The sequence below is a fragment of the Cetorhinus maximus genome, chromosome 16 (genome assembly GCF_964194155.1).
Source record: "Cetorhinus maximus chromosome 16, sCetMax3.hap1.1, whole genome shotgun sequence".
In the NCBI taxonomy this organism is placed as follows: Eukaryota; Metazoa; Chordata; class Chondrichthyes; order Lamniformes; family Cetorhinidae; genus Cetorhinus; species Cetorhinus maximus.
The window spans coordinates 25,644,717-25,669,252 of record NC_135894.1 but is presented as its reverse complement, the minus strand read 5'-3'; the positions used below and the strand labels follow the sequence as shown (position 1 = coordinate 25,669,252).

Genomic DNA, 24,536 nt, shown 5'->3' with positions numbered 1-24,536 from the left:
AGAGAATAGTATAGAAACATTTAGGTGGGTAACTAGACAAGCATATGAAGGAGAAGGAAATCGAGGGTTACAATGATAGACTTAGATGAGGAAAAATGGGAGGATGCGCGAGTAGAGCATAAATGCCAGCACGGACTGGTTGGGCCGATTGGCCAGTATCAGTGTTGTATACCCTATAGAATTCTATGACAAGGCAGACAAAGAAAAAAATTGAAACTATAGGCACTCTTTGACAAAGGTCAAGATTTTAATTCCAAACTCAATAGCATGGTAAATATTTCTGTCACTCAAATGAGTAAAAAAGTTATGTTTTCAGGACCAGAGAGTTTCGTAACCATTAATGTGATCCTGGTGTTCATCAGATTCCCCCAGTGACACTGGTGTTGACAAGGATCCCGCAGTGATGTCTCTAACGAGGGTCCCCTTGTGAAGCTGGTATTATTGAGCATTCCCTGGTGACACTGATGTTAATGAGGATCTCCCGGTCACATTACAGTTTAAGGTAACTAGTGCTGTTGGTTACTGGAGCAGTGCCTTAGCAAGATCCTCCTCCAAACCCAGTGGCAAGAAAGGTCGGTCCAACAGCAGCGTCCTCTCCCAAGCCAACATGCCCAGCATCGAGGTACTAATCACTAAAAACCAGCTCCGCTGGGCAGGATATGTCATTCATATGCCTGATACCAGACTCCCAAAACATTTGCTCTACTCAGAACTTGGTCATGGCAGGAGGCTCCCAGGAGACGGCAGAAACACTTCAGGGATATTCTGAAAGTATCCCTGAGAAGGTCAAACCTACTCACTGACTCACGGGAGACGCTGGCTTGTGACCGACCAAAATGGAGAAGGTTCATTCAGGAAGGCACCAAGCACATTGAGAGGCTTCATTGGGAATGCGCAGAAGCAGAGCTGAGGTGTCAGGGAGAGCTCAGAAAACTTCCAAACAACCCGTCTACCCAACCCTTCAAGCACCACCTGTCCCCACATGTGGCAGAATCTGCAGATTGCGCATTGGACTTATCTCAGAACCCATCGAACTGGAGTGGAAGCAAGTCATCCTCGATCCCGAGGGACTGCCTGAGAAGAAGGTGGTTATATTAGAGTTTACATTTAGTAGCACTGTCTCCTCGCTCTGGTTCCTGTCTCTCTCTGACCTCGGGCAATTAGAATCTGTTAAGAAACATGGAGTGGACCCATACACTGCAGGAACCTGAACTGGAATGTACGTTGAAAAATAATCATTTATAAAAAAAAACTCTGTGGAGGGGTGTGAGTACAACAAAAGAACATAAATAACATAACTCACATTGCTGTGTTACATTCTCATCTGAATCTCGCAAGGACAAACTCAGAGTTTTACCAATATAAAGATAAAATCTGCATTTAACGTTTTCGCCATTGTTCTTTCCATTCCAACGACCTGTTTGCTCCATTGGTTATTGATGAACCATCCTCGATGCTGAGCTGACTCAAAGCTGAGTGTCCCATCTTGCCGCTCCTTCATGTAGAAGATGAACCGCCATTTTGGACTATACTCGGTGATCTTCTTCAGCGATTCAGAGGTACTTTCCTGAGAGTGGAAAATATTCTCTCTGTCATTCTGTCCAGCCAATTATCAGAGTGCAAACAGTTGCTATTACCTGTGGCCAGCCTGTGTAAACTTCAGCTAACTTGCACCAAAAGCATTCATCGTCCTCACTGACCTACACTGGCTTCCAGTCCAGCAACACCTCGATTTACAAATTCTTTCATGGCCTCGCCCCCTTCCTATCTCTGCAACTTCCTTCCGCCCTTACAGCCCTCTGAATACCCTAGCCTCTTGAGCACTCCGATTTTCGTCACTTCACCAGTGGTGGCCTGTGACTTCAGCCAGCTACACCCTACCTAAGCTGCTTTCTCCTGCTGGAAGCCACACCTTCAAATCTAGCCCTTTTTTCAGGTTTTGGCCATCTGTCTGAACATGGTTTATGTGGCTTTGGGTGGAATTTTCAATGCCTGCTGGCGCCGGACGTGTTCAGCGGTGAGCGGACGATATGGCGAGAAGACCAGAAATTGGTTTCTGTTGTGAAACTAGTTTGGGATCGTCTGCTCAGCCCGTCGATGGCAGGCCGCGTTTCCCACCATCAGACGTCGGGAACCTCATTATAATACATCTGCATATCATGATAAGGTCAGCCCAACGAATCATCCCCCCCAGGCTGGATCGTCCGCCCCAACGTGTTTCACAACAGCATATATAAGACGTACACTTGGTGGGCTGCACTTTGAGGGAACTTGGAGGTGAGTACACAGCAACGTTGTGCAGCGCTCGCCCGGGTCGCCTGTTGGACTTCAAAGTTGAGGCGCATTGGAGGGCGGGTAGGGGCAACAGCTGTCCTGTGGTTGAGACGACTTGTGTGGGGGGCAAGGGCTCCCCTGCAGTTGAAGGAAGTGCACAAGCACGTGCGGGGCAGGGAGGGGGAAGCAGCCATGTATTAAGGAAACCTTGTATAAAATGACCATTCCTCTGCAGCTGAAACAGTTCAGTCGCAGCTCCATTGACATGCGTGCAGTCGGGTCTCTAGCTTATCTGTCCACTCAAGCGACATAGAGGCATGAAAGTGCCACCAAGTGCTCCGGGACTTTTCACTCCTCGGGCACAGACTGCAAACTAATGAGTGTTTCATTGGACTGTGCACGTTGTACAGTCTCCTCGCTAAATCTGACCAGCAGTCACTGGTGGAGGTGCTCACAGTCCCGGCAATGTCAGAATCCCGGTTTGGACCAGTCTCCCCCATGGCTCAAGCTAACAGGGCAGCCTTGCAGTGCGGGTTAGGAGAATGCCTGCGCCTGAGCTGAGAGCACAGCCTGCAGCCCAATAGGCAAAGCTGCTGCCAATCGGTGGAGTGGGGCGGAGGCGGGTGGGGTTTGGGGCAGCCATGTAGCACACTAAAATCTGGCCATCCAAGTGGTGGCCCGCACTCTGCGGGATGCATTACTGGCCTTCAGACTTAACCAAGAGAGGTTCTTAGTACACCCATGCTAACCCACACATCTTTCTTTTTCTTCCTGCAGGGAGAGTACATCAGGAACACGGAGCCTAGTGAACTAGTTGTATGCCCCGTAGTGTACAGAGAGTGGAGACGACGGAGAAGAGAATGACAGAGAGGCTGGCTGTGCAGGGAGAGGAGCAGCACCCTCAGGAAGAAGGGGTGGCTGGGGCTCCCGTGCATGCGGCTGAAGAGCCACAGCGAGCCATAGGCCCAGGGTCTACAGACGCCGCCTTTCATTCCTGCAGGTGACCGACAACCAGTGTCGCCGAAGACTGCGCATGTCTGGGGAACTGGTTGGTCACATTTGCCACCTGCTGCAGGATTTGGTGCCACGGGGACATGGAGGGCATCCACTGCCAGTGGCTGTGAAAGTGACAGCAGTGCTCAATTTTTAAGCCAGTGGCTCCTTTCAGGGCTCCACAGGTGACTGAGACTGGACTGAGACACCTGCCTTTATCTTGTGCAGGAACCAAGGTTTCACACCTGAGTGACATGGACACTGCTCATCAGAACAAGGAGCCATAGCAGGGAGACGTTCTTGGGCGTTTATTGACAATAGTGAACATTGTGTACAAGAGATTAACAGCCATGCCCAGACTGCGCAAATAATTCTTCTTAACTCTCTTAACCCTGCCGCTATGTCTTAGTGCTCCCCGGAATCCACAGTGGAGGTGGAGGCAGCCTGCTGACTGCTACGCCCTGTCTGTGATGACTTTGGCAGGTGTCCTCTGGAGGGCCAAGACTTGGAGATCCCTGGCCTTCTTTCGGGGTCCTGCTGGGGCACCCTCCTCAGCCTGTGGAGCTGCAGCTGCCGAGGTCACAGGAAGAGGGGATTCGGATGGGCTGGACATTCCCAGAGTCACCTGGATGGATGTGCCCAGGGGTTACACTTTTAATCCTCCTCCCTATAGGTGCCTGGGGGGCCCCAGGCTGACTCCTTGAGGAGCAGGGGTAACTGGAGTGAGATCGAGCTGCCCTGTACCCCTCTCGCGTGTTCACTGTTGGAGGCCAACTATGGCGTCAGCGATGGAGTTCAGCCTGCACAGCAGTGCAGGAGCGACATCCTGGACCAAGTTCTCCATAGCAGTTACCATCCTATCAGTGTTGACCTTGATGCGTTGGCATGCCGGAGCTATCACCTCAGCCTGAAGGCGGATGGACCCCTCCATCATGCCTTGTAATATGAGGAGTGAAGCGAACGTCCCTTCCTGATGTTCCCGAGCTTGCCTTTGCAGCTCCAGAAACTGTGACTTGACCGAATCCAGAGGCTCATCATTTGACTCAGACTCAGCAGATTTCTGGCCTCCAGCAGTCCTCCGAGTGTCGGGGACCTGGGAAGTCCCTGCCTCCGTCTGCTGTGGATCAGAAAGTGCGATGTGCTCACCAGATTGTGATCCCGAGGCTACTCTAAAGCCAGGTCCCACCGAGGTGTGTGTCTCTGTGCTGGTGGAGGGTGTGGGTGAGCACTGTGATGGGGCATCAGGGAGGGTGCCTTCAGATTCCTCTTCGGAGGTTTCTTCAGAGCTTGAATGGAGGCCCTGAGTCATGGGCTGTCGGCCGTTTGGCAGATGTGCCTGAGAAAGCAAGGAGAGATAATTAGTGCATGGCAGTGGCCTGTGAAACAGGACATGTCACTCACAGCATGGTTGTCTGATGGATGTTGCACTGTTGGATCCTCACTTGGTAGAGCAGCGCCGAGCTCACTGTCAGCACAGGACTGGCCCAGATCCTCGCCGGCCAGCTGGATGGCTCTGTTTTCAAAATCCATGAGGACCTTGATTTCAGGCATTCCTCCACCGGTCTGTGACCTCTGCCTCTTGTTGTGAGCCAGCTTGTCCTGCATGAGTAGAGACGGAGAGAGTGTACCAGGATGCCTGCCAGACCAGGTGATAATTATGCCTGGCCTGTGTGGCTGGTGAGTGGTCCCATGGACGGGATGAGGACAATGAAGGTGTGTGTGAGAGTGAATGGTGATGTCCCTTGAACTGGCAGTGAGTGAGGGCCTTGTGGATGTGTGATGGGTTTGTGAGTGTGTGAGGTGAGAGTGATGAAAAGAGTGACTTACCCTGGCGAAGCAGATGAGACCATTCATCCTCTTGTGGCACTGGGTGGCTGTCATCCTTTGGCGTTGGCGCTGACCACCACTGCTGCCACCTCCCAAACTGGATTGGTGACATTGCTGCTCATCCTGTTGCCAGAGCGGGGTTAGAGGACATCACGGTGGGCGTCCGCGGCATCCAAACGGCACTCGAGGGACGCGTCATTGAATCTGGGGGTTGCAGTCTTTTTGCCTTTCGGGGCCATGTCTTCTGTGCTGTATTCCTGGGCTGGAAGCTGTGCACGCAGCTGCACTTTAAATGTGGCGTCCGCTGTGATGAAGCAGCGAGGTGGTGGCGTGGCGGGTGAGCAAGAGCCCGCCCGCCATGGAAGCAGCGAGTTTCCCGGGAATGTGGCAGGATTGGGACAACACAGCGTGAGAAGCCGTCATTGAGGCCAGCGGGTAAAACGTCATTTTACCCGCCCACTACCGCACTTAGTGCAAATCCGAGACGATTCCGCCTTGGTGTCTAATTGTGTTTGATAACATTATGAAACACCTTCAGGTGTTTTACTATGTGAAAGGTGGGTTATTGTTCGAACAGTTAATTAATCTATCTAAAGGCTAATGAGTTACAGACAGATCGAAAAGAACTGTGATAAATCAATGGAGTTGTTTTCAAATCGCACTTAGACTCTAAATCCAAGAACATGAACATGATTATACTGAACTCGAAACAATTAGCAATAACACAATCACAGAACTGTTACAGCGCAGGAGGCTATTCGACCCATTGCGTCTGTACCAGCTTTCCGAATGAGCAATTCACTTAGTGCTATTCCCCTGCCTTCTCCCTGCAATCCTGCACATTCTTCCATTTCATATAACAGTCTAATTCCCTTTTGAATGCTTCGATTGAACCTGCCTGCACCACTCTCTCAAACAGTGCATTCCAGACCATAACCACTCGCTGTGTGAAAAAGATTTTTCCTCCTGTCTCCATTGCTCCTTTTACCAATCGCCTTAAATCTGTGCCCCGTCATTCTCAATGCTGCCACAAGTGGGAACAGTTTCTCCCTATCTATTCTGTCCAGACCCCTCATGATTTTGAGCACCTCTATCTTATCTCCTCTCAGCCTTCTTTTCCCCAAGGAAAATAGTTCTAATTTCTCCAATCTATCTTCATAATTGAAGTTCCTCACCTCTGGAACCATTCTCGTGAATCTTTTCTGCATTGTCTCCAATGCCTTCACATCCATCCTAAAGTGCAAGGCCCAGAACTGTGTGCAATACTCCAGCTGAGGCCAAACTAGCTTTTTGTACAAGTTTAACATAACAAATGAGCATAATGAGCATAAAGGAAACTTAAATAATAGAAGAGCGTCTGACCATTTTCTCCCATTCTATTTCATGTGATTGGTACAATTAAATATTACATTTCCATATTCGTGTATAAAATACAACGTATTTATGAACGTCTACTTCCAAATTGAGAATTGGTGAAATTTGAAAATTTGTGCTTTAAAGTCTCAGATTTAGGAACATATGAACAAGAGGTGGCAATTCAGCCCTTCAAGTCTCTTCTACCATTCATTTAGGTCATGGCTAATCTGTATCTTAACTCTTGCTACCCACTTTGGTTCCATAACCCTTAATACCCTTACCAAACAAAACCTGAAGAGCTGGAATTTTCAATTGACTGCCAGTCACAACATATTTCGCAAGGGGATTTCCACTATGTGTGAAGGAGTGATTCCTGACATCAGCCCTGAATGGTCTAGCTATCATTTTAAGGTTGGACCCCCAGCCTGTCCCCTTGTTCTGGACTTCCCCACCAGAGGAGCAAGTTTCTCTTTATCTACTCATTCAAAATCTTTAACCCTGTTAAACACCTTAAGTTGATCACCCCTAAATGTCAGGTGAATGCAAACCTCCTTTATGCAGCCAGTTCTCATCGTTTAACCCTTTTAACTTGGGTATTGCGCTTGCTGGATCTGTGCTGCACCCCCTCCAAGCCCAAATATATCATTCCTAAATGGGATAAAGGAGCAAAGGGAGCTAGGGGACACGTTCGCAAATTTAAAAAAAAAATGCACAAATGACACAAGCTAACAAACCCACAGCGAATGCGAACAAAGCACTCGGGTTCACTTTTAGAGCAATCCAATTAAAAAGCCGGGATATTGGGATGGGTTTTCGTCTCCTGGTGGAGGCGGGAATTGGGTCATGCCATGCTGAAGTTTGTTTTTCCAGGGAAAAAAACACAGAGCAGTTTTCCTCTGCCTTCCCGGCCCCACACCATTTCCATGTGACTTATAGGCCACTTGGGAAGGCCTTGGGTGTAAAATGACACGTTGCACCCCCTCTGAGATCGGGCACCCCACCCATTGCAAGAACTTCAGGGAAATTGTATTTCCTCCCACGCACCGTTTTTGGTGCACTGGTGTAGGTTTTGTAGGCCCTAACAAAATGTACTTCCTTTGGGAGTTTGCGACCACCGGGGGGAAGCCTGCTGAGGAGTCGGGAACATTTCGAAAGGTAAGTGTAAAATGTTTTAACACCTTCAGATGTCACTATTAGATGCTGTGTTGTAATGTAGATGTGTTTTAATGCAGTGATTCATCCTAGGGATTTGTCCTGCAAAGATAAGATGGCCCTTACATGGATCAGCGTTGTGTAATTGTCATGTATTACAGTGCTTATCCAACTGTCAAAACTGCCCTAATGCACTAAAAAATGTAAAAATTATTCCTGTCAGCCTCTGTTGTCATATTTGGTGCTGTGATTTAAGTTGACTGACAAGTCTGGCAATTATAAAAAAAAACCCTGCTTTTGAAAGCTGAAAGAAAAATCTGCACCTGCTGCCCTCCATCGATTGACAGCACTCTGCTTTGAAACAGAATTATAAGACCATTCTGTTCTGTCAGTTTCAGGCAATGTAGCTGGAAGCTTTTGTTATGACAGCTGTGGCCATTATGAATTCTTGGCTGGGTTTCAAAAACTGTCATAGCTTCAGCTCAGCAGGTGGTCTATTGATCCAAGAACAATTAAAACTTTTAACAACAGAATATGCCCTTGATGTGGTTTCTTGTTTGCTTATAAACCTAATGGGAACTTAAATAATTATTTTTTTCTTTGCATTGGAGTAATTTTTTCCAGTATCAAAGATAGTGTGTTTGAATTCAGTGTTTATTAGATTACTAGAGATTTAATAATGACTTTTAAATAATTACCATTGTTATTGCATGGCTCTTGCAGACTGTACATTGTGTATACTGGGTGAGTAGCTATGGAGGATGCATCGGGGCATAGAGTGGCATGGAGTGGAATGGGCAATCTGAGGTGTCATGGGTGATCTGCGAGGGCATGGACGATCTGAGAGGGCATGAGATGACATAAGCGATCTGAGGTGACATGAGGGATCTGGGTGGAGGTGTGCGGGAGTGAGGGGTGGAGTATGGGGTGCCTTTAAATGATGCTGCGTTGGAGGACCATGACTGGCCTTTTAACTGGCTCGCAGCTCACAAAATTCTCTTTAAACCCGACCCCTTTGTGAAAAGGCAAAAAATCCCAGGCAAAGTCGCACGTGGGCCAGGTGTGCATTCTGGAAGCTGCAAAATTGCGCAGATCGGCCTTTCCTGAGTGCACATGAAAACCTAGATCATTATGTCAAACTTGTATAAAACCTTTGTTAGACAACACTTAGAGTACTGCATGCAGCTCTAGACTTCGTAATACAGAAAGGATATAGGGCAGAAGAGGAGGGGCAAAACAGGTTTACAAGGATGACACCAGAACTGAGGGGTTATAACTATCAGGAAACAGGCTGGGATTTTTTTCTCCAGCAAAGGGAATTGAGGGGTGGCCTGATAGAGGTCTTTAAAATTATGAAGGGGTTTGATGGGGTAGACATAGAGAAGATGTTTCCACTTGTCAGGGAGTCAAGTCTAGGGGCCGTAAATGTACAATAGTCACAGTGTACGGGAAAACAGCAGAGAGAAAGGAACAAAAGGGAAGTTCTTTGATAGGGTGGAATTCAAAAGTGTGCTTGCTTAAAATTTGTTACATCTGTAAGATGTTCCAGAAAAGTAATTGAGCTGAAATGTTAACTGTTTATACTCCAGTTTGGAAGGCAGTTGTGAGGGAGGGGAGGGGGCAAGTTGTCATGTAGCTCTAGCTCTGCACTTCTGACTTAGTGCGAATTCCATGTTGGACAAATTAACATTGGAAACTCAAACTCAGGCAGTGCAGGTTTGTTAGTTTGTTGTGGTGGAGGGAGGCAGGAGGTGTCTGGTTGCGGTAGTCTGACTGTCATGAGTATAGGGCAGGATTAATGGCCTTTTCTCTCCCCTGTCAGTATGGCATGTTTGGAGGTTTGGAGACTATTAAACATGGTGATGAGATTCTCCATATGCCAGGCATCCAACTCAACACAACAAACCACAGGCCGACAGTGTTCAGTTACTTACCTCTATCCTGAGCAGGACATTGTTCCCTTCACTGTGGCACACAAGGAAATAATTTGTTTTGGAAAAATTGAGCACCACAGGCATTCCACAATATGGTTTTACAATCTTGTTAGATTTATAATAAAAGATCGTCACATGAGCTGTGAAGGACATACAAATGGTCACAAATGAGACAATTCATCTTTCAATTAATGCTTTGAGCTACTTGGCTCACCCAGTACATCTACAGAATCTCTCTTCTGTTCTCAATAAATGACAGGACATTGTATAGGAGCATAGGACTTAGGAGCAGGATTAGGCCGCTTAGCCCTTCGAGCCTGATCTGCCATTCAATAAGATCATGGCTGATCTGGTTATGGTCCCAACTCCACTTTTCTGTCTGCCTCCCATAACCCTCAACTCCCTTGTCTATCAAAAATCTATCTAATTCAGCCTTGAATAAATTCAATGACCCAACCTCCACTGGTCTCTGGGGAAGAGAATTTCACAGACTAATGACCCTTTGAGAGAAAAAAATTCTCCTTATATCCATCTTAAGCAGTAGACCTCTTATTCTTAAATTGTGTCCCACTGGCTCTAGTCTCTCCAACAAGTGGAAACACCCTCCAGGTATCCAGCCTATCGAATCCCCTCAGGATCTTATATGTTTCAATAAGATCACCTCTCATTCTTCTAAACTCCAATGGGTATAGGCCCAACCTGTTCAACCTTTCTTCGTAAGATAAGCTCCTCATTCCAGGAATGAGTTGAATGAAGTTTGTCTGAACTGCTTTTTATATTGCAATTATGCCTTTTTTCGAATAAAGAGATTAAATCTGTACACAGCACTCCAGATGTGCTCTCACCAAGGCCCTGTACAGCTGCATTAAGACTTCTCTACTTTAAAACCCATTCTCCTTGCAATAAACAACAACATTCCATTTGCCTTCCTAATCACTTGCTGTGCCTGCATGCTAACTTTTTGTGATTCATGTACCGGGACACCCAGATCTCACTGTACCACAGAGTTCTGCAACCTTTCTCCATTCAAATAGTATACAGCCAAAGTGGACAAGTTCACATTTTCCCACATTATACTCCATCTGCCAAATTTCTGCCCACTCACTGAACCTGTCTATATCACTTCATAGGGTATGCAAAGCATCATGGGTGAGGATTAAGGATATATATCAATGCAGGGAAGGACTGAGGATACATAACTTTGGCAGAAGGAGCAGTGACAGAGAATTGACTCAAAAGGTGACCCTCAATCCTCAAAACTCCCTGGAGTGATATCATGGGAGCAACAGGTGATTAGTTGGTGAATATTCCATTTTATTTTTTAAACTGTGAAGGTATGTCAGTCTCAGAGCTAAGAGTCGGTAACTTACAGTTACTTATTAAATTATTAAATTAGATGTATTAATTAATCTATCAAATTTAAATTTTCCATGGCAACGCCTCTACCAATCAGAGTCAACTTGCCAATCAATCAGCATTCTCTTCTCATTCAGTATAAATTGTTGTTCCCTTTAAGATTTGGCATTCTTGTGATTCTGTCCTGATGAGTGCAAGATGAAAAGCTTCAACAGTATGTTTCTTTTTTCAGTGATAGTCAAAATTTAAATAATCAATTCAACAATGATTTTGACTAATTAAGTAAGTAATCATTTTATTGTTTTGGTAGATATGGGAGGGCAGGCGATGTGGCGTAACTGTGGCATGTGGGAGTTTATGGAGGGGGCAGCCATACCTGCAGCTTGAGGAACTTCCGCTCAGGGTTGTTGAGCTGGAGTCTGAGTTGCTGACAATGTGGGGCATTGGTGAGGAGGTGAGGTACCTGGACAGTTTGTTTCAAGAGGCAGTCATACATACCCTTTAGACTATATAAAACTTTAAAGCTGGTCCATAGTCAGGGACAGGAGGGTGTGACTGCATTGCAGGCAGGTATTGGGATCCAGGATGTAGCGATGGAGGATCTTTGGCCCCTGACTTTGACCAACAGGCATGAGGTACTTGCTACCTGTGTGGATGAGATTAAGGACTGCACAGGAGATGAACAAACTGACCATGACACCATGCTGCTGGTGGGCATTCAAGTGGGGGTGGTTGGGGGGGGTGGGAATGGTGAATGAAAAGGAATGTGGTAACGTTAGGGAACAGTAAAGTCAGAGGATAGATACTGTTCTCTACAGCCATGACCGGGAGTTCCAAAACCTGCCTGCCTGATGCCAGGGTTAAGGGTATCTCCTTGTGGCTGGAGGTGAACTTGGAGTGGGAAGGGGAGGATCCAGTCATCGCAGTCCACGTAGGAATCAGTGACATAGGTAGAACTAGGAGTGAGGTTCTTCTGAAAGCATTTTGGACCTGGGTTCTAAATTAATAAGTGGGATCTCAAACGGTAATAATCTCTAAATTACTCCTTAAACCACAGGCAAAATGACAAAGGGTCAAGCAGATTAGAGAACGAAATGTGTAGCTCAAAGAGGATGTGAGAAGAAAGGGTTTCGATTCATGGGGCACTGGCACCCATACTGGGGAAAGAGGAAGCTGTTCCATTGAGATGGTCCACTTAAACCAGGCTGGGATCAGTGTCCAGGTGAATCGTTTCACTAGGACAGTGAACAGGGCTTTAAACAAAAAGAGAGCGTGGAGCAACCAGGTGAAGGGAGATTTAGAAATCTAAAGAGAAATGTTGAGGCAATAGAACAGTGTAATGGTTTGGGTAAGGACAAGCAGACAGGACAGGAAGGGACAGAGGGTTTAATGGTGATATCTGCTGATGCACTAAGATCCTTTGCAAAGAATAGTGTTAAAAAATGCTAAAGACTCTTTTTATCTGAATGCGTAAAGCATTCACAATTAAATAGATAAATTAGTGGCACAGATAGGGATAGATGGGTTCTATCTCATCGCCATTGCAGAAGACATGATTACAACAAAACCTGGATTATGAAATAAATATTCTAGGGGGTAGTATTTCATAAAAACAGACAGAATGGAAAAGGTGGAGGGGTAGTCTTGATAGTAAAGGATGACAAAAGGAGGAGTGGGAAAGGATAAAAGCAAAAGCAAAAGCTCTGAAGAAGAATCACATGGACTCGAAACGTTAACTCTGTTTTTTTGTTCTCCGCACAGATGCTGTTAGACCTGCTGAGTTTTTCCAGCATTTTCTGTTGTTGTTGAAGTGAGAAAGGATCTTGGCTCAGAGGATCAGGCAATAGAATTAGTGTGGTGGAGGTGAGGAATAACAAGTGCCAGAAAACACTGGTTGTTGAAGCTCACCTAAGAGTACCTGTAACATTGGACATGTCATTAAGCAAGAAATTACTGGAGACTGTAGCAAAGATGCTCTAATAATCATGGAGGCTCTAATCGTCATATAGACTGCACAAATCAAATTGGCAAAGGTGACCTGGAAGATGGGTGTGTAAAATGCTTTCAAAATAGTTTTCTATCATATTGCATTGTGGAATCAACTAGGGATAAAGTTATTATAGATCTAGTATTGTGCAATGAGACAGGATGAATTAGGAATCTCATAGTGAAGGTCCACTGGGAAATAGTGATCGTAATTCAATTGAATTCTGCAGGCTGGATTTTATGAGGTGCCACAGTCCCTACATCTCTGGTGGGAGCTGGGCGATGGGGAGGAAGCCCACCCACAATCCCGAAGGCTGCCCCGCAACAACCAGGAGCATTGTCAATTGCTTTAAGGTGAGACTTCCTCCCCTCTCTGGGTAGGAAGTCCCGCCTTACAGAGATGTCAACAAATCGGATGGTCAGCTGTCCCACTGTGAACAGTGGCCGTTGCTGGGGGTACAGGCTGCCCCACTATACCGAGGAGCCCAAATAAGTCGGGAGTCAGGTTTCTCGCTGGGGCCTGCGAATCTGGCTCCGGCGAGGGGCTAGGTTCAAGAAGCTGGGGGGAGAGTTAAAGGGGGGAATGCCACCCATTGACATTGTGGTGCCTCCAAAGGGCCCAGGAGTGTGCAAAGGAGGTTCATCCCTGCCCGCACCCCATGCAGCTAATCACCGCATGCTGTGGGCCTCCCCCTAGCACAGGTAAAATACCAGTGGGCACAGAATGATGCCCTTAAGTGGCCATTAATTTGCCACCCGAAATCTCCCCTGCACCCATAAAATTTCAGAGATGTTGGGGGCGGGCAGGTAGGCAGCTGAGGATATGCTAACACTGACTGTAGATAATGTCCAATAACACTCGAACACTAACTGCACATAACCTCCTGGGACACTGACACTGACTATATGTAACCTCCTGGGACCCTGATACTGACTGTATATAACCTCCTGGAACACTAACACTAACTGCACATAACCTCCTGGGGCACTGACACTGACTATATGTAACCTCCTGGGACCCTGACACTGACTGTATATAACCTCCTGGAACACTAACACTGACTGTATATAACCTCCTGGGGCACTAACACTGACTGTACATAATGTCCAATAACACTCTAACACTAACTGCACATAACCTCCTGGGGCGCTGACACTGACTATATGTAACCTCCTGGGACCCTGACACTGACTGTATATAACCTCCTGGAACACTGACACTGGCTGTATATAACCTCCTGGAACACTAACACTGACTGTATATAACCTCCTGGGACACTGACACTGACTGTATATAACCTCCTGGGACACTGACATTGGCTGTATATAACCTCCTGGGACACTGACACTGACTGTATATAACCTCCTGGGACACTGACGCTGACTGTATATAACCTCCTGGGACACTGACACTGACTGTATATAACCTCCTGGGACACTGACACTGGCTGTATATAACCTCCTGGGACACTGACACTGGCTGTATATAACCTCCTGGGACACTGACTGTATGTAACCTCCTGGGACCCTGACACTGACTGTATATAACCTCCTGGAACACTAACACTGACTGTATATAACCTCCTGGGACACTGACACTGGCTGTATTTAACCTCCTGGGACACTGACACTGACTGTATATAACCTCCTGGGACACTGACTGTATGTAACCTCCTGGGACCCTGACACTGGCTGTATTTAACCTCCTGGGACACTGACACTGACTGTATATAACCTCCTGGGACACTGACTGTATATAACCTCCTGGGACACTAACATTGACTGTATATAACCTCCTGGAACACTAAGACTGATTGTATATAACCTCCTGGGGCACTGACTGTATGTAACCTCCTGGGACCCTGACACTGGCTGTATAACCTCCTGGAACACTAACACTGACTGTATATAACCTCCTGGGACTCTGACACTGTATATAACCTCTTGGGACTCTGACACTGACTGTATATAACCTCCTGGGACCCTGACACTGGCTGTATTTAACCTCCTGGGACACTAACACTGACTGTATATAACCTCCTGGGACTCTGACACTGACTGTATATAACCTTCTGAGACACTGACTGTACATAACCTCCTGCGACTCTGACATTGACTGTATATAACGTTCTGAGACACTGACTGTATATAACCTTCTGGGACACTCTGACACTGGCTGTATATAACCTTCTGAGACAATGACTGTACATAACCTCCTGGGACACTCTGACACTGGCTGTATATAACCTCCTGGGACACTGTAAGCCAGGAGAGCATGCCAATTCTGTGTCTAAATTGCCTCCTGGTACCCTGCACCATCGAGTGATGCAGGAGGGTGTGCTGAGGATAGGACTGGTCACATCCATGTCCTCCTCAGGAAGCTGCACAAGGGCAGCAGAGGCCAAACCCTGAGAGGAGGCCATCCCCTCTCACTAGATCTAAACTGGAGAGTCCTATGGGTAGAAGGCAAGGGAATAAATAAAATCTGGTAATAGTCCAGAGCTACATCGATTGAGATTGAAGAAGTGCTGCACAGTAATGTTCATTCAAACATTATCCCTTACCAGACTCGGGATCCTGATGACTCAGAATGATCCTTTGGTAGCAATTGGCAGGCCGTAAGTATTGATCACGCTCATTGTGAATTAAAAATGGGCATTCACTATTCATGACTTTCATTATCATCCCACAGCAATCACTGGGAGGCACCCGTTCTGTAGAAAATGCAAGTCAAGCATTGTTAATCAGAGACTAATCAGAGATCCAGGACCTTTTTCATCTCAGGAACGAAAGATTTGGGTTTGTGTTTAGGAGTGGCCATATTTCAGTAAAAAGTCAGTTTTTCTATATAGACAGTGTTCATGTTTAACTAGTCCAATCGCAGTATTTTTTTTAACTCCAACTGGTAATGGTGACTTTGAGTCACAGAGGCTGGCAGATAAATAGGGTAAAGATAATTTGTTCTTTCTGTTCTGTGAGGACCTAGTATTCATTTTCATGTGAATGCGGCTGTAATGATAGCTTTCTTTATTCTCTTTCATGGGATGTGGGTGTCGCTGGCAAGGCCAGCATTTGTTGCCCATCCCTAATTGCCCTTGAACTGAATGGCTTGCTAGGCCAGCTAAGAGTCAACCACATGGCTATGGGACTGCAGTCACATGTAGGCCAGACCAGGTAAGGATGGCAGATTTCCTTCCCTGCAGGGCATTAGTGAACCAGATGGGATTTTACAGCAATTGATGATAGTTTCATGGTCACCATTACTGGGGCTAGCTTTCAATTCCCAACTTTTTTTTTAATGAATTGAAGTGAAATTCCACTAGCTGCCATGGCGGGATTTGAACTCGTGTTCCCAGTTAATAGCCCAGTGACATCACCAATACACCACCATCTGTCCCCGCTCCTCCCCCGCCCCCCCCCCCCCCCACACCGCACCTCTCCTTCACCTTCAGACTGATTGAGGATTTTATAATGCTTTGTTTATAATTTAGATGGATGACTTTCATTGGATACTTTAAACAGCCTCCGAGATGTGCAAGGCGCAGTCTTGAACTGAAACATTGGTTTAGCTCATGTTTAGTGAAGGACGCAATTATGCTACAGGAACTGAAGCTTGCGTTAGGAACTGAAATCCAGCAGATTGTTAAGGGGCTGATTGCCACTGATGATGCTACTGGTCAATAAAGAGGCTGCATTGCAAATTGGCAGCTAGAAGAAGGACTGTGAGGTGGTTGTGGTTGTTGGAGGTCAATTATCTCAGCTCCAGGACATCACTGCAGGAGTTCCTCAGGGTAGTGTCCTCGGCCCAACCATCTTCAGCCGCTTCATCCATGACCTTCCTTCCATCCTAAGGTCAGAAGTGGGGATGTTCACTGACGATTGTACAATGCTCAGCATCATTTGTGATGCCTCACCTTCTGAAACAGTCCGTGCCCCTGTGCAGTCCAAGAACCTGTGCGTCCTCTCACTCAGTCCCCTTGCTATTCTGCAGTGGAATTGGGTGTGTCGAGCCCACACATACTGCTCCATAAAAATCGCTCGCGCTCAGTGTTCAGGCTAAACCTACAGGTGCCTGTTTTGACATCTGCCAAGTTCATATTTTGGTTACTAGGGCTTAAATTGTGGCTAAGATCCAGGTTTTCAAACAGGCGTGTCTTATTAGCACAGTAATAGGGCCCATCGAGTGCCTGTTTTCACCCTGCAACCAAACTAAGTTCCTTTGTGTTTAAATGAATCAGTTATGAATAGTACAGCTCCAATTTCTTCTGTTAGCACCGAAGGTGAAGTGGACTGAGAAATCTGTTTCCATGCACCATCTTTGAAAAGGGGCGAGGGAGACAGAGATTAGAGTCACCAACCCTCCAGAATCGCCCTAGGGCCCCCAGGAATTAAAGGTTAATCTCCAGGCCACTGAACAGAGGAACATCATAATTACATTAATAAAAACTGTGCATGAGTTTCTCTCATTCTCTTTGAGCATTTGATAGCTATAAAACTATTTTAAAAGACTTTTTGACAGTCGCGCATCATCAATTCAAATAATTAAGAGCTTATTTGCCTTCCATTTGGTTGGGGGAAGGTGGAGGGTTGCTAGAATGGACATGTCAAACAGCCAGTGGCAGGCTTGTGGGGACAGGGCCGTTGCAGGCAGGTGGTCATGTGATGAAACTTCCAGGAATCTGTCCAATCAGGGTTGGCAGCCCAATCAGATGGGTGGAATTTAATCCCAGTGATGGGGTTCCCACCAGTGGAGCTTGGAGTCAGCAGGAAGGGGCTAGCTGACTGCAGTCACATGGCAGCCAGCCAATCAGGGGGAGTGACAGGCAGGGCAGGGATGGGCCTTTTTGCTGCTCCTGCCTCTTTGTTAATGGTGCCTCTGGGCCTGCAGACACCTCTCCCAGCGCTGCTCCTTCACCACTCATACATCCAACAAACTTGTGATCTCCTGGACCTGGCTTCAGCCCTGATTTAAAGTGCCAATGTCTGTCCCTCAGGCTGTTCCAGGTCCAACCTATGTGCCTCAGGTGGTAACTTTGTGAACTCTTTCTGTCCTCATTTGGAAGGCAGCTGCAAAATGGCTGACCTTCCGCATAGGAGGGACGCCTCATTTCACTGGTGGGGATCTGACAACCTGTGACCCCTGCTTGCCATTCGTGTCATTCAGAAAGGTATGTCTGACAGCATTCGGCAGCATGACAATGACTCAAACTGCTTGTATAACAATCTTACTTGGCTTCCAGCCGCATTCATGCGGGTCTACTGTCTCGGTGCCCTCCCGTCTACATTGTTGCTACTCCCCATATTTCAGCCTGGCTTGAATGATGCTGGTTCTGACCTTGTTCAGCCACAGTTCCCTCTCTCCAAAACCAAATAAAGCACATTTTGTATTTCATTACCTCCCTCACCTATGGTTCACAGCTTTCACACCTGCCTGCACATTGCCTTGGGGTGCCATTTTTTTGGGGGTTGGGGGAGGTGGTGTGGGGTGGGGTGCGGGGTGGGGGGGGGTTTAATGCCTGCCCATTCCAGCTACATGGCTAAACAACATCATTTGGCCATTGCTGAATTCATTCTCAAATACACTTGTAGTGTTCTAGATCTTTCCCACACTTATCCATTTCAAACCTCCAACTTTCCACAGCAATTTCTAGGCATCCAGTTTTAAATTTTATACGAGCAATCTCCCTGTCATTTATCTAAAGCACTGGGTGGGACGTACAGGACAAAAACAGGCCTTCAGCCCAACCAGTCCATGCCCTACTCGAGCCGTTTATGTCGCACTCGAGCCTCCTCCCCATCTTTCTTCATCTAAATCTTCCGATACCCTCTACTCCCTTCTCCCTCATATGCTTGCGTGGTTACCCTTTAAATGCATTTATACTATTCACCTCAACCATACCTTGGGTTCCACATTCTCAACACTCTATAGGTAAAGTCGTTTCTTCTGAATTCCCTATTGGATTTCTTGGTGGGCGTCTTTCTTGAAGTTCAGGTGCCAGCTGCATCTCTCTTTATGCCTTCCACTGAACTCTCCAAGACTTGGCCAAGCATTCAGTGAGAAAATTAATTGAAGGGTCGAAGTGGTGAACTCTGTATTCTAGCTGGGGTGATGGACTGCGAGGTGAAGGGGATATGGTGGCCCAGTGGTAATGTCACTGGGCTAGTAGCCTTGAGGTCTGGGCTAATGCTCTGGGGATGTGGTTCCAAAACCCACCACGGCAGCTGATGGGATTTAAAATTCAATTAATAAAATCCAGAATTGAAAGCTAGCCTCAGTGATAGTGATCATGAAACTATCATCAAGTGTTGTAAAAACACATCTGGTTCACTAAAGCCCTTTAGGGGAGCAAGACTGCCATCCTTACAGCCCTGTATGGACAGAGTAGATAGGGAGAAACTGTTCCCACAAATTGTGAAAGGAACAAGTGGGCACAGATTTAAAGCAATTGGCAAAAGCAAAAAGTGAAAAATCTTTTTCACACAGCGAGTGGTTAAGGTCTGGATTTCACTGCCTGTGCCTGTGGTGGAGGCAGGTTCAATCAAGGCTTCAAAAGAGAATTAGACTGTTATCTGAAAAGGAAGAATGTGCAGTGTTACGGGGAGAAGGCGGGAGAATGGCACGAGGTGAATTGCTGATTCGGAGAGCTGGCGCAGGCATGATGGGCTGAGTGTCCTCCTTCTGCGATGTGACGATTCTGTGATTCTTACCCAGTCTGGCCTACACGTGACTCCAGACCCACAACAACGTGGTTCACTCTTACTTGCCCTCTGAAGTGGCCTAACAAGCCACTCAGTTCTAGGGCAATTAGGAATAGGCAACAAATGCCGGCCTTGCCAGGGGAATGCCCACAGCAAGAATAAATAAAATTGGCCTTTTCCAGTCTTGGGCTATTTAACTGGTTTTAAATTAGAAAGTGCAATTTCTCACTGTTGTGAACCATGATGCACACAGATGTTAATTATTAAAGTCTGCAATTGATTTTCATCAATCACGAGAGATCATCAGAACAGAAGCAACAATGGGACTCCTATTCCTATAGCTGATGATTTGGACCCCATCAGGTACAGAGTTGTCAAAAGTTAGCAGTCCTAATTCCAGTGTACTAAGCAGAGATAAGATGTTAGCTGTGAAGAAATCACTAACCTTCCAGACAATACAGCTCTGATTTGGTGTCTGAATGCACATTAATGGTGTGTACATCACAATCCTTCTTTTTGCACACAGCGCATACAATTCCTGATGAGCAGTGGGGGCCTCGCCCTCGCAGAGTAGAGACGGAAACACGATTCAGTGCCACCAACAATGCACATGCCTTCGTTCTGCCACATGTAGCCCCTCCATTTCCCTCTCCAGCATTCGCAGTGGCGTGGCTGCTTGGAGGTGTGCTGAATGTTTCCGGGCCTGCGTGGCCCCTGTCCTTTCTCCCGATTCCCTCTGGCCATGCTGTGTCATCACTGTCAGATGTGGCTGGCCTCTCCGGTCCCTCAGGATCTGGATGTGTCCGCACCATCTGCAAGCTGAACTGCAGCTTCACCTTTTGCTTGTCGTATGGCCAATAGACAACTTCGCTGGGCTCCTCTGAGGCATGGCATTCTGTCCTAGGCTCGGGACGATGAAGAGTCTGCACTTTACCGAAACAAAGTCTGCTGTTTAATATGGAATTTTAATTTCTTTTTAGCAAATATGTTCAGGCTGCCTAAAACAAGCCTGTTTCTTTGCCTAGTCTCTCTCTCTCTGCCTATTGGATAACTTCAGCAACCTTTCACTCTCAGCAGTCTGGTGTGTTTAGTTGGCCAACCAGTTTATTACTGACCCACTCTCTCCTCAAGTTCAGCTCCCTGCCTGGGCTCAGCCAGGTTAGTCTTGCCTGCTAATTTTGAAGTTCAGCTGTTCACCATGATTCTTTGTTGCTTCTTTCCAATCATCGGAGCTTAATACCCCAAGCACCTCAGACAGAATATTTGAAAATAAAACTCCAAAAAGCACAGCTTCTAAAACTGTATCATAGTCACATTTCGCCTTTCATCCACCCGGTCTAATCCCTCTAGCCAAGAGGGATTGCCCCCCACCAACACCCCCACCAACCTCCCCCCACCCTTCCCCAACTGCCTGATTTATAATCCCTAATTCCATCCGCTGGATCCCTGCTTTGCATTCAAGAAGTGAGTTGCTGAACATAGGTAATGGCAACACAAAATATGTATACCATATATATTTTGGTACCAACAATACCAATATATGGTATCGTTGAAATATCTGTTCAAATATGGCGGAGAAGCTTCCTTATCCAAGCCTACCCTTGCATTCCTCGGATCTTTGTTAGGTGGAAAAATCAGGAAAACTGTTTTAGTCCAGCAGCAGCCCAATTATCCAGCCATTTTACTGGCCTCACAATTCCCTCTCTATCTCTGTAATCACCTCCAACCCCACAAGCCTCCGAGATCTCTGCTCTCATCTAATTCCGGCCTCTTGAGCATCCCCAATTTTAATTGCTCCACAATTGGTTGCCATGCCTTCAGTTGATTATGCCCTAAGCTCGGGAATGCCCTCCCTAAATCTCTCCACCTTACTCTTCTCCTTTCAACTATTTCGTAGGCTAAGTTTCTGGCCACTTGCCCTAATAGCACCTTAATTTGGTTTCATAATGCACATGTGAAGTGCCTTGGGACATTTTATTACTTTAAAAGGTGCAATATAAAGACAAGTTCTCATTGTTATAAATTAGTTGCTTGCAATAAAATTTTAAAGAGTGAGATGGATAGCATAGTGTGAAAAAATGTTAATGCCATGGAGGGCAGCCGCTTGATTAGCACCACATCCACAAACATTCACTCCCTCCACCACTGACGCACAGTAGCAACAGCGTTTAACATCTACAAGATGCACTGCAGGAATTCACCAAGGCTCCTTCAGCAGCACCTTCCAAACCCACAACCGCTACCATCTAGAAGGACAAGGGCAGCAGATGGATGGGAACACCACCACCTGGAAGTTCCCCTCCAAGTCATTCACCATCTTGACTTGGAAATATATCGCCGTTCCTTCGCTGTCATTGGGTCAAATTCTGGAACTTCCTCCCTAACAGCACTGTGGGTGTACCTACACCACATGGACTGCAGCGGTTCAAGAAGGCAGCTCACCACCACCTTCTCAAGGGCAACTAGGGATGGGCATTAAATGCAGGCCTAGCTCACGATACCCACATTGGATAAATGATTTTTTTAAACAAAGTATCAACTCAGTGTTCAATCTATGCTGCATTCAATGCGATGGTGCCCAGGAAGCATTGGGTGGAATTTTCCGTGCCCACTGGCATCAGTTGGGCATTATGGCGGGCGTGGGCAGGCAATATGGTGGGGAGGCCAAAAATCGGTTTCACGGCATTGTGAAACCAGTTTGCAATCGTCAACTCTGCCCGTCAACGACCGGTCGGATTTGCCACCGCCGCATGTCGGGAACTTCACTGTAATACATCTGCATATCATTATACCACCAGCTTGACGGAATCGGTCCCCACCTCAAAGTTACTGCCCACACCGTCGGGAAGGCATACCGGTGCCGAACACATCTCGACAACTGTGGCGTGCAGAAGTCGGGTCTTACTGTTAGCGCCTTGCCCTGATCGCGGACATCCGAGAATGCTGGAGCCCGACAGCAAGGGCACCCTGGAGGAACATGTGCATGGCATGCTGGGTGGATTCTCATGGACGTGGCTCCACCTCAAAGCAGCTCAGGGAAGGTGGGAGGTCATCACTGAGGGTCTGCTTCAGGGCACCACTGTCTTGGCCATGGTCTGCTATGGATGATCATTGAGGGGGTGGAGAGGAAGGATTAGGTTTGACTGGGAGAGGAAGGTGTATCACGGGGGGGTGAGGCTGGGGGAGGGGGAAAAAGGTATTGAGGGGGGAAGAAAAAGGTCGGGCTGTTGGGTGACGGTGGGGAGGTGGAAGGTGATGCCAGTGGGGTCGACAGTGATGGGGGAAAGAACATGGGTGACTGGGGGAGGGGAAAGGACAGGAGAGCTAGTATTACTAGCACTATGCTTCTAAAACTGAAAGTGAAAGGAGACTCATATTGGGCAAGAACAGGTGCAGCATGGGAGTGTGGGTGGACGGAGAAGCAGGTCAGCTCAAATGGTCAACTGAAAGAGATCCCCAGCAAGCAGCATTGAAAATTCTCAGGACAGTGAGATGTGATGGAGGAAGGTTCTGCATGCTTGGGAGAGGCTTTGCACAAGGCTTCGAAAGGGCCTGCCACACACACACTTCTCCCACCAGAATCACTCGTGGGCCAGCTGAGTGCAGCTGATCTGCTAGTGGGGGTCGGGGGGGAGGGAGGGATGCAGGGGGAGGACTCGTGAAGCCTGGCAATGAAGCTGAAAGACACCATTACACACTATTCAGTGAAAGTGAATATATTTTCAGATTATCAAGTGACAAAATACGTTTACTCGTGCAAACAATTGTGATCAGAAATTCTTAAATTTTTCTAGGCCTAACACTTCTTCTAGGAGCTGTCTTGACATCCACAGCAGGGGTGGAGACAGCCTGTTCAATGGTTGGACCTATTGCCCCTGATGCCTTTGGTCCTCTAGAGAGCGGAGGCCTTCAGTCCTTGGCTTGCTTTGGCTGTCCTCCTGTGGGCCAGCTGCTCCCTCTGCGGTGACAGAGGACGAGGTTGAGGGGCTCAGAGACAAAGGGGATTCGGAGGGAGCAGACAGCCTCTGAGATTCCTGAGTGGATGGCCCAGGGGTTTCCAGCTGCGACTCTTCCTCCTTTCCCGAGGGCCCCAGCCTAACTCCTTGTGGGGAAGGAGAACCTAGAGGGACACGGAGGTGCCCTGTTTCCCTCTCATGTCACCACTGCTGGAAGTCACACATGGCTACCGGGATGGAGTGCAGGTCTCCGCACAAACACCGCATTCTGCTGGACCAGGCTCTCCATGGTGTCCGCCATCCTCCCCATGGAGACCTCCAAACGTGCACATGTGGGCACCACTTCATCAGAGGGCAGGCGGATGCACTCCTCCGACTCGCCAGCCACTCTGTTGAGGGCTTCCAACAGCTGTGCGTGATGCTCCCCCGCCTTCTGCTGACTCTCCACGATGAGTTGGAAGGTTTGTCACCTGACTCGGACCTGACAAATGCCTCTTCCCCATCAGACATTCGAGTGCCAGTGACCCTCCTCCTCCTGCTGCAGACACGTGTCCATGCGGTGACCACCAGATTGTGAACCTGAGCCTGCTCTCGATCTAGGTCCCACAGGGATGTGTGTCTCTGCGCTGGTGGAGGGTGTGGGTAAGCACTGTGAGGGGTCTTCCAGGCTGCTTATTTCCAGCTGTTCAACGGAGGAGGAGTCCTCTTGGCTGGAAGTGAGGATGTGGATGGAGCTGAGGGACTGGCTGGCTGAGGATGTCAGTCGCTTGGCAGAGCTCCCTGTGAACTAAAGCAGAGATAATTAGCGCATGACAGCAGAGTCAAAAGCAGGAGAGAGAGCACTCACAGTTGTGCTGAGTGAGGGATGATGTAGAGTAGGTTCCTCGCGAGGGTGTTCCTTGCTGCCCTCACTGTCACCACAGGCACAGTCCATGTCCTCACCAGTCAATGCGATGTCACACTCCTCAAAGTGACTACTAGGTCTAATGTGGGCCACTCCATC

At 47.4% G+C, this 24,536-nt stretch overlaps 1 protein-coding gene across 3 annotated transcripts in view; it reads right to left on the bottom strand.

Moving 5' to 3' along the window:
- Positions 1 to 228: 228 nt before the first annotated feature.
- LOC144691934 (uncharacterized) overlaps positions 229 to 24,536 on the bottom strand; it is a 39,204-nt gene continuing 14,896 nt past the window's right edge. For 2 of the 3 annotated variants that reach the window (XM_078560501.1, XM_078560502.1), the window contains 4 exons: positions 20,023 to 20,500; positions 15,443 to 15,592; positions 9,537 to 9,676; positions 229 to 1,567 (listed from right to left, as the gene is read on the bottom strand). In XM_078560501.1, coding sequence (XP_078416627.1) covers positions 1,346 to 1,567; positions 9,537 to 9,676; positions 15,443 to 15,592; positions 20,023 to 20,500 — 990 coding nt within the window. In that variant the 3' untranslated portion in view covers positions 229 to 1,345. The remainder of the gene's footprint in view (positions 1,568 to 9,536; positions 9,677 to 15,442; positions 15,593 to 20,022; positions 20,501 to 24,536) is intronic. The other variant, XM_078560503.1, reaches the window with a different exon arrangement.